This window comes from Nomascus leucogenys, chromosome 22a (assembly GCF_006542625.1).
Source record: "Nomascus leucogenys isolate Asia chromosome 22a, Asia_NLE_v1, whole genome shotgun sequence".
Lineage (NCBI taxonomy): Eukaryota > Metazoa > Chordata > Mammalia > Primates > Hylobatidae > Nomascus > Nomascus leucogenys.
The window spans coordinates 28770164-28781129 of NC_044402.1; the positions used below are offsets into that span (position 1 = coordinate 28770164).

The 10966-nt window shown below is 43.8% G+C and overlaps 1 protein-coding gene across 2 annotated transcripts in view; it reads right to left on the bottom strand.

The window, feature by feature from the left end:
- Nucleotides 1–525, bottom strand: part of LRRC74A (leucine rich repeat containing 74A) — a 41291-nt gene extending 40766 nt beyond the window's left edge. The window contains exon 1 of one of the 2 annotated variants that reach the window (XM_030803186.1): nucleotides 324–499. In XM_030803186.1, the coding sequence (XP_030659046.1) occupies nucleotides 324–411 (88 nt within the window). In that variant the 5' untranslated portion in view covers nucleotides 412–499. Of the gene's footprint in view, nucleotides 1–172 lie in introns of both variants that reach the window. The other variant, XM_030803187.1, reaches the window with a different exon arrangement.
- Nucleotides 526–10966: the final 10441 nt, after the last annotated feature.

The following is a 10966-nucleotide window of genomic DNA, read 5'->3' on the forward strand; positions in this document are numbered from 1 at the left end:
AGCCAACTCTTCCTGTTTGCCAAGCCCTGAACCCGTCAGTATAACACATCATCCCACTTCTAGAGGGTCCCAGGTGAGGAAAGAAGTGGACTTCAGGGTCCTGTGATCACCAGGTGTTGTACTGAGGCAGCGGGGATGGGCCTGAGTGGTGAGAGATGGGATGCCCTTTCACCTTCTGTCTCAGGCTGAAGAGGCTTGTCATTGTCCATGGTGCCAGGACCCTCTTGAGGGCAGCTGCCAACTTCTTGCCACCTCTCGACTGCTTCCCTAAGAAGCACACCTGTCCATTCACCTCTGTCTCAAACTCTGTGAACTTCCCTCACTTGGGGGCATCCCAGGGGAGCCTGCAGTTATCCTTCCCTCCCAGCAAGCCCTGGGAAGAGTGGGATTTGATGGGAATTGGATGTGCATGAATTTGACCCCAACTCTGTCTGCGAGAGGTAGCTACTTCTCCAGCTCATCCGGGAGAGTGGGACTGCTCTGTTACTGGGAACCCTGTTGAAAGGATCCCCATCCGCCTGTGACTTTGTGACTCAGGAGCCACTTTCATTTCATCTTCAACATTCCATGACCTCATGCAGTCATTGTGATTCACATGGTGGACCTGGCAACAGCAGGCTTCCCGTCCTCTGGGTGGTTCTGGCAGGCACCTGTTCTCATATGTCTACTGGGGCCAAGCCTGGGCTTGGCTGTGAGTGCTCAGGTGCTGTGGGGGGGGCCTCTCAGTGGTGTTGTATTTCCCTCTGAGTCAGGACCCAACCCCAGCCCCTTAATTAGGTGACTGTGAAGAGCTGCCATCATGTTCTTCTCGCAAGAGAGCTGTGCTTCAGGTATGAAGTATATCAGTGATGGGTGAAGTCAGTTTTCTTCTGCTCAGCTCTTCTTCCTTTTTTCTTTTCCCCGTGGGAGAGCATCTTAACCTTGGAGCTGAAGATCAAAAGCAAAGTGCAATGAACATATGTCCTATTACTACAGTTTGTTGCAGCCAAAGCATTGTTCAATCCAAACTACGGGGCTGCCTACCTTGAGACCGTTCAACTAGCATTCCCACACTCGGCCATTCTCACATGTGTTGGAGTTGAAGTCCAGTTGCAGTTCGGTTTCGGGAGAATTTGTTCTTTCTTGATAAGTTTTCAGGACATCAGCAGTCAGGTCAGTGACTGGAGGGTTTGAGGCTGTGAAAATTCCTTTTTTTTTTTTTTTTTTTTTGCCACTCAGAATGAGGAAGATCTAGAAATGTGTGCAAGGAAAACGTGATTAGAACGTGGATCAAAAGAAATATGTATGCCTGAGATGTTACTTATTCCTTCAAGCATTCATGCTGAGAAATACTCATTGAGTCTCTATTACGTACGGGCACTAAAATAGGCACCACTGTGGGGAAGGGATGCAGACATGATTAAGACAGGACCCTTTTAAGGCGTGTGCAATGCATGATAGAAATTGACAAGGCCACCCTAGGGTGAGGGTCCTGGGCAAATATTTTTGGCAGAGTTCTTGCTCATATAAACAATTTGAGTCACCTTAAATCGGCATGGCAGCACCATTCTGGTGGCCCAATCTCATGTGGTCCTTCTAAAGAAATACCAAACAGGCCAGGGAGAGTGATAAGCTCCTAGAATGATCAGGTAGACATGAGTCCTGGTGATCCTCAGGGCATCTGGCTGGCCCACACTATTGCAGAGGATAAGGAAGCATTAAGGGGGAAAAAGAGGGATCAGAGAGCATGCGTGTCCTGGTCTAGGGCTCTGGGTGCTCTACTCGGATGGCACCATCTGATCTCAGGTACTGAAGTGTGAGTGAGAAAATATAGAGGTAGGTGCTCCAACTAAGCCACTGGATAGAGGCACCACCAGCCTGGGTCCAACAGCAGCAGGGAAACTGAGAAGGGTCTTTGGGGAAATGCACTGGGAGTTCAGGGGAGGGTGAGGTTTCTTCACATTGGGGAACTTGCGTGGGCTCTGGACAAGTAGAGTCTGGGGAAAAGGCATTTCCAGGAGGTCAGGATGAAGGAAGGCAGCAGATCCCCACGTAGCTGTGCAGGCTGTGAAGATGAGTAGTTGAAGGGGAGGCCACCAGGGCCAGGGCAGCTTCAGGTAGGGATCTGAATGCAATTAAAAGGCAATGGGAGACAATGAAGATTTTTGAACAGGAGAGTGACATCATCAGATATTTTCTTTAGAATGGTGGACAGCAATGTGTTTTGCATAATAGTCAATTCTGGAAAAAATAAAAATGTTTAAGGACCATAATTTTTTATTTTTATTTTTTTATTTTTTGAGACGGAGTCTTGCTCTGTCGCCCAGGCTGGAGTGCAGCGGCGTGATCTCGGCTCATTGCAAGCTCCGCCTCCCAGGTTCACGCCATTATCCTGCCTCAGCCTCCTAAGTAGCTGGGACTACAGGCATGCGCTACCACGCCCAGCTAATTTTTTGTATTTTTAGTAGAGATGGAGTTTCACTGTGTTAGCCAGGATGGTGTCAATCTCTGGACCTTGTAATCCGCCTGCCTCGGCCTCCCAAAGTGCTGGGATTACAGGTGTGAGCCACCACGCCCGGCCAAAAATGTGTATTTTTTAAAAACCCTGAAATGTAATACCTGTAACCTCTTTTTATAAGTTGTTATTTTTGAAAATTTCTGTATTATTAAAGGGTATCCTTTTTTTTTTTTTTTTGAGATGGAGTATTGCTCTGTCTGTTGCCCAGGCTGGAGTGCAATGGCATGATCTTGGCTCACTGCAACCTCCGCCTCCTGAGTTCAAGCAATTGTCCTGCCTCAGCCTCCCAAGTAGCTGGGATTACAGGCGCGCACCACCACGCCTGGCTAATTTTTCATATTTTTAGTAGAGACAGGGTTTCACCCTATTGGCCAGGCTGGTCTCGAACTCTTGACCTCAAGTGATCTGCCAGCCTCAACCTTCCAAAGTGCTAGGATTACAGGCGTGAGCCACCGTGCCCAGCCACTTTTTATTTTTTTTGAGACAGACTTTCGTTTTATTGCCCATGCTGGAGTGCAATGGCATGATCTTGGCTCACTGCAACCTCTGCCTCCCGGGTTCAAGCGATTCTCCTGCCTCAGCCTCCTGCGTAGCTGGGATTACCGGCATGCACCACCACATCTGGCTAATTTTGTATTTTTAGTAGAGATAGGGTTTCTCCATGTTGGTCAGGCTGGTCTCAAACTCCCAACCTCAGGTGATATGCCTGCCTCGGCCTCCCAAAATGCTGGGGTTACAGGTGTGAGCCACCATGCCCGACCACAGCCACATTTTTTAAAATTAATCTTTTTATTTTGAAACAATTTTAGATAACAGAATTACAAACATAACAAAGTTCCCATTTACTCTTCACTCAGCTTCACCTTATGTTAACGTCTATAACCGTGGAAAAATGATCAAAACTAAGTATCAGTACGATGCTATTAATTAAACTACAGACTATATTTGTATTTTACTAGTTTTCCCATTAATGTCCTTTTTTGGTGCCAGGATGCCATATTACATTCGTTATTGTGGCTCTGTTGATCTCCTCCAACCTGTGACATTTCCTTAGTCTTTCTTTTTTTTTTGAGACGGAGTCTCACTCTGTTGCCCAGGCTGGAGTGCAGTGGCGCGATCTCGGCTCACTGCAAGCTCCGCCTTCAGGGTTCACGCCATACTCCTGCCTCAGCCTCCTGAGTAGCTGGGACTACGGGCACCTGCCACCACGCTGGCTAATTTTTTGTATTTTTGGTAGAGACGGGGTTTCACCGTGTTAGCCAGGATGGTCTTGATCTCCTGACCTCGTGATCCTCCCGCCTCGGCCTCCCGAAGTGCTGGGATTACAGGCGTGAGCCACCGCGTCCAGCCCCTTAGTCTTTCTTTTGTCTTTCATGACCTTACACTTTCAAAGAGTACTGGTCAGATATTTAGAATGTCCCCAATTTTGGTTTGGCTGATGTTTTTGTCATGATTATTGGGAATGGTGCCACATAGTTGATGTACCCTTCTTGGTGTGTGTCAGCAGTACATGATGTCAAGATGTATTATATTGATCACTTGGTCAAAGTGGTATCTGCCAGCTTTTGCTACAGTAAAGTTGCTATTTTTCCTTTTTTACAGAATACAGACTTGGATACTTTAAGACTCTGCAAATATCCTCTTTCTGCTTAAATTTTTGCCCACTAATGTTAGCATCTATTAATGGATTGTGCCTCAACAATTACTATGGTGTTCTCATGGTTATTTTCTGTATTTGCAATCCTTTTGCATTTATCAACTGGAATTTTTCTATAGGAGTTGCCCCTCTCTGCCCCTTGTTTATTCAGTTGTTTGTATCTATAGGGACTCAGGTTTATTTTATTCCTTGGGTTACAATACAATACTATCATTTATTTTACTGTTCAAGTTCCAACTTTGGCCATTGAGAGTTCCTTCAGGTGGGCTCCTGTGCCCTTTTGACATCCTCCTCCCCCTTTTTTTGAGTCCTTCCTCACTCTCTGGAGTCACAGAAATTACTTTTGTGGGCGGGCGCGGTGGCGCATGCCTGTAATCCCAGCACTTTGGGAGGCTGAGGCGGGAGGATCACCTGAGGTCAGGAGTTTGAGACCAGCCTGGCCAACATGGCAAAACCCTATCTTAGCTAGGTGTGGTGGCACGTGCCTGTAGTCCCAGCTACTCAAGAGGCTGAAGCATAAGAATCACTTGAACCCGGGAGAAGGAGGTTGCAATGAGCAGAGATCTCTCCACTGCACTCCAGCCTGGGCGAGAGTGAGACTTCGTCTCAAAAAAAAAAAAAAAAAAAAAAAAGAAGTTATTTTTCCAAGGAGAATTATATTTGGAAACCTAGATCTGGGAGCTTGTGCATTCATTACCATGTGAGTATCACTACTTCTAGACTTTTTGGTGAACAGAGCTAGGAAATGTGTGTGTGTGCATGCAAACTAACCCACCCATAACACACATACATATTTATTTCCATACCAGTTTATCTATATATGTACATTGAACAAAAACCATCTATACTGATGCCCTGATCCCCAGCGTAGCACTGCATGACTCATTCATGGCTTCTCCTTTTTCATATTTGTCATTTCTTTCTCCTGGCCAGAAACCTGGCTCTTGTTTTCTATCATATATCTGCTTATTTGTTCATCTCTAATATATATACGTAATTCGTTTCAGAATTGCTAAGCCATAGTTCTAGAAACAAATTTACTAACTAAAGCATGGTGTCTGTTAGTATATAAGGTTGTGGTTGTTTATCCTTATGGTATCCAGTCAAAATACTTTTTTCCCCAGTTATTTAGGTCAACTCTTTCTTCCCACCCCCTTCAGTGGGTTATTTAATTCACTTGTAATACAGTTAGATTCATTTGTCAGAGTCTGCATTTCATCGTTCCCCACATATCCTGGTTGATTTTATTGTGGCTGATATATGGCAGAATTCCTTCTTTGTGGTGTACAGTTCTATATGTTTTGACAAATCCATGAAGTCATATAACCACCACCACAGTCCCATTCAAAAGAGTTCCATCACCCTCAACAGCCCCTCATGCTGCCTCCTTTACCCCCCATCCCTCCATGTCTCCTGGAAACCAGTCTTCTCTTTTCTATCCTAATAGTTTTGCCTTTTCTAAATTATATTAATGAGGCCATACAATGTGTAGTTTTTTGAACTAGCTTCTTTCATTTAACAAAATGCATTTAAGAGTCATCCATGTTGCTGCAGAATTCCTTTTTATGGCAGATTAATAGTCTTTTACAGAGATGTACCACACTTTGCTTATGCATTCACCTGCTGAAAGACATCTTCACATTTTCCTCTTTTTTGGTGATTATGAATAAAATGCTATCAACATTCATGTGCAGGTTTTTGTGTGAACATGAGCTTTCTTCTCTCTTGAGTAAATACTTAGGAGTGGGAGTGCTGTGGGCTCATTTCTTTTTCTTTCTTTTTTTTTTTTTTTTGAGACAGAGTCTTGCTCTGTCGCCTAGGCTAGAGTGCAGTAGTTCAATCCTGGTTCACTGCAACCTCCACCTCCTGGATTCAGGCGATTCTCCTGCCTCAGCCTCCTGAATAGCTGGGATTACAGGCGTGTGCCACGACGCCTGGCTAATTTTTGTATTTTTAGTAGAGACAGGGTTTCACCATGTTGGCCAGTCTGGCCTTGAACTCCTGACCTCAGGTGATCCGCCCACCTCAGCCTCCCAAAGTGCTGGGATTACAGGAGTGAACCACCACGCCCAAACGTGTATGCCCATTTTGAATTCCCACCAGAAATGTATGACAGCATCAGTTGCTCCACATCCTTGCCAATATTTACCATTTCCAGTTTTTGGTTTTGTTCTTCCATTCTAGTAAGTGTGTAGTGGTATTTCATGGTGGTTTTAATTTGCATTTCCCCAATGATTAATGATGTTGAACATCCTTTCGTATGCTTATTTGCCATTTATATATTCCCTTTGTTCTTTGTTCAGATCTTTTGCTCATTTCATTTTATTTACTATTTTTTTTGAGATGGAATTTCACTCTTGTTGCCCAGGCTAGAGTGCAATGTGCGATCTTGGCTCACCACAACCTCCACCTCCTGGGTTCAAGCGATTCTCCTGCTTCAGCCTCCCGAGCAGCTCGGATTACAGGCATGCACCACCACGCCTGGCTAATTTTGTATTTTCAGTAGAGATGGGGTTTCTCCATGTTGGTCAGGCTGGTCTCAAACTCCCGACCTCAGGTGATCTGCCTGCCTCAGCCTCCTAAAGCGCTGGGATTGCAGGTGTGAGCCACCGCGCCTGGCCCTTTTGCCCATTTTAAGTTGAGTTGTTTATTTTTTTATTGCTGAGTTTGGCAAATTCTTGATATATTCTGGAAATAAGACTTTTGTCAGAAATGTGATTTGCAAATATTTTCTCTCAGTCTGTGGCTTGTCTTCTCATTTGCTTAACAATGTCTTCCACGGAGTAAAAGTTTTAATTTTAATAAAGCCAAATTTTTTCAAAATTATACAAATACTATCTTTTTTTTCCTATTATGGATCACATTTTTGGTGTCACATCTAAAAATTATTTGCCTACCCCAAGGTCATGCGGATTTTCTCCTGCTTTGTTCTAGAAGTTTTATAGTTTTGGCTTTTGCATTTAGGTTTATGATCAATTTAATTTTTTTATTGTGGTGAAATATGTATGATAAAATTTGTCATTTTAACCATTAAATTTAACATTTTAAAGTGTACAATTCAGTGAGTTTAAGTATATGCACAATGTTGTACAACCACCACCACCTATTACCAGAACTTTTCCTGTGACCCATTTTGAGCTAGTTTTTGTATAAGGTGTGAAGTTATAAGTTGAGATTCATTTGTTTCACAGGTGGACGTTCAATTGCTCCATCGCCATTTATTGAAAAGACTATTCTTTTGCCATTTAATTGTCTTTTGACCATTGTTGAAAATCAGCTGAATTTGTATCTTTTCAATTTTGTTGTGGGGCTAGTATTTCAGAAACCACATAACCAGCATGTGCTGTACCCTCTGATTAAACTGTTGTGCTTTTGAACTACTGGTTTGTGAGGTAAGCCATCATGGTACTGAGAGGTGGGTCTGAAAGCAGTTAGAGGTGGGAGGTGCATTGACTGTACAGTTAATCCAAGGAGCTTGGCTTACATTTTGAGGACAGTGGGAGTTTGCAGTAAAAGGTCTTAGGCAGCAGTGACCTGGTACGATTCACACAGTGGAAAGATTGCTTTGGTTGCAGTGTGGAAAATGGATCGAGGTAGGGGAGAATCAACGCTAGTTAGGAGTGGCTGGAGGAAGTGGATCCATTGAATAAATACAAAGAAGGCCAAACCACATGGATTTGGGAATCAATCAGATATATAAGAGAAAGCAGAGAAGAAAAAAGCAGGGACCAGGATAGCTCAGTAAATGGTTGTGCCACTCCTAAAGGAGAGAACAAAGGAGCTGGGGCAGGGGTCTTTTGGAGGATGGTGGTGGGGAGGTGATGAGTACAGCTTTGGCTGGGTTGAGTCTTTGAGTTGCCGCTGGGGTGCCCATTGGGAGAGGTCCACAGGCAAAAAGATTTATGGGTCTGTGGCCCAGGAAAAGGATTTGGGTTAAAAATGTACATGTGTGAGTTGTCAGCATATGGACAGTATTTGAAGCCACTGGAGTGGTGAGACTTTCTCAAGAAGGGACAGTGGAGTAAGAGGAGTGGAGAGGCCAAAGGAGAAATCCTAGGAACATCATCAGGAAAAGGATGGTGGTGAGAGGAACAGAAGTGAAGGACACAAGGATAGGACATCCACCAAGACAAGCAGAAAACAAGAATGTCACAGAAACCAAGGGAAGAGAATCTTACAAGAAGGGGGAAGTTATGCAAAATTACAGAATATTCAAGAAATAATAGTGCCTAGGGCGTGTTCTTTCTGCAGGACCCTACTATCCTCAACAAAGAAAGCATCAGGAACAGTAAGGAGGGAGTTTTGGTGGTGTAATGGTGGTGGAAGCTATATCTCAGTGGAATGAGCATGAATAAGAGTGAGGAATTGTAGACAGCAGCTGCAGACAATTCTTGCAAGAAGATTGGTTGTGAGAGGTGGGAACGCAGGGGCTAGCTGGAGGGGACCTGGCACTGAAGGAGGGCTTCTTGACAGGAGTGATTTGAGCATGCTTAAATGTTGATGAGAAGGGGTCAGTGAAGGAAAGGAAAGGGGTAGTAGAAGGAGCATCATCTCAGATGAGGCAGGCGGGAGGGGGTCCAGAGCATGGTGGAAGTGCCAACTGCTGTGTTGGGAGAAGAGGAAAAGGTGGTTAGATATGCTGGTCAATGCATTGTTGTGGCAACAGGGAGTAGAGAATTTACACTTGGTGGCTCTATTTTTTTCTCTAAAGTTGATGGGGAGATAATCTCCTGAGAGCAAGAAGGGAGGCAATATGGCAGAAAGTTTGAGAAGAATGATCATTGTGAGAATGGGAGAGAAAGCTAATTAAAGAGCATAGAATTGCTGGGGAGGGTTGCAAGCAGAAGAGAGGTTGGAGACTAGCACACTAATGGCCTCAATCTTTGGGGTTGGTAATTTTATTCATTGTTGCTCAGCAGCCCAGATGTGGGAGCCAAGAAGAATAGTTTTACTGACCTACGCAGATATAATCCAAGAACAGTGGGCAGGAGAGTTGATGATATTGGGAAGAGTGATTTAAAAGAGGGTTCATGGGAATTCCATGTTGGATAGAGAAAGAAATGATTACTGAGGGAAAGCTTGAGAAAGACAAGCTTTGATGGAGTTAAAAGAAAAGATGAAGTAGAAGTGGGAGAGGCAGAAAGCCATGAGAAAGCCATGCCATCAGAATGGGTGTGTGAATTTATGATTTCAGAGGGGAAACAGTGCCCAGTAATGACATATCCAAGGTGAAGCCAAGGAAGGGAGTGTCTGAAGTACATGGAAATGAAGGTCATTGAGGAGGTCATGGCAATGAGCTTCCAGGGGTTAGGATGGCTCATCCACACTGGTGACAGGAGGACTAGAGGTAGGGAAGAAGACTGTTGAGTCCAGGGCTGAAGTTTCAAGGAATCGGGGAGTGGGCAGGAGGTCAAGGAAAGTCAAGGGTGAGGTTGGGATAAACATTGATGAGTGCCTGATAAATCTCTAATGAACACATGGATGCATGAATCAGTGAATAAGTGAGCAAATGAATGCATTAATTCAGACTAATCTGGAACATTCTGGAAATACCTAGCCATAAATCTTGAGATTCCCAAAGAAAACACTAGGCTCAGAGAAGGCAGATTACTAGGAGTGTAGAGGCCTCAGGTTATCATAAGAGTTGAAGATGAGCAGATCTTTTCAGCCTATCCTATCTGAGAAGCTGTTTGCGCTCTCTAGACCAGCCCATGTTCAATACAGTAGCCATCAGCTTTTTGCAGTATTCAGAACCTGAAATAAGGCTAGTCCAAATTCAGATGTGATGTCCAAGTAAAACACACACTGGATTTTGAAGACTTAGTACAAAAAAAGAACATAAAATATCTCATCTAGAATTACTGATTACAAGTTAAAATACAAAATTGTTGGATCTATGTGGTAAAATAAAATATTATTAATTTCACTTGCTTTATAAATTGATTTATTTTTACTTTTTACATGAGGCTACTAGAAAATTTTAAATTACATATGTGGTTCACAATATATTTATTTTGAGCAGCATTGTTCCAGGCATTGGTCAGTAGCCTCTGTAATCCTGAAGAAAGCACTATGCTGCCACAATATTTGCACATGTTCAACCAATAAGTTAATAAATGCAGCCACTCTATTGGAATTCCACATATACTTGTTGTCATAAGTAAAATTTGAGCCCTCAATGGCTTAAATTTCTTATACACTGGAAATGTCCCTTTAAGAGAGCATCTTAAGTCTCTGAAAGTATTGCAAAACCTCCCACTTGCTCCATTAGATAGGTTCTGCACCCTGGAAACCATGGTAGTGATGGATGCAGGTGCTCATACTTGTCTTCATTGTTAGCACAGCTGGAATGAATTGAGGGAATCGTCTCTATTCTTGGGATATTTCTGAAACAATGAGGCTGGAGACTGTGCAGATTGCACTTGTAATTTTCCTCTGACGGGGGAAGCCTAAGGCTCCACTCCTTCAGGTCAAGTCTCCTTGGAACCTGTAGTTATTGGCTTGCTTAGTAATACCCATTACAATTTGGTGGGCAGGAGCCCTATTTTAGCCAGAAATTGTGGAAGAAGATCCTTTGTTGGCAGCGTCCGGAGCTGTTTTTTTGCCCAAATCCAAAAATGTAATAGTAAACATTGAGAGTTTATGCTGGGTCAGGCACAGTGAGGAAACCGAGGCCCCAAGAGCTTAGGCAACCTGAGAGGTTCCATGGGTAAAAAGTGGCAGAGCAAGGATCTCAACTGAGGTGGTCTAACTCCAAAGCTTGTGATCCTCATATCACCCTACACCTTCCAACACAGCTGATTATGGACCAG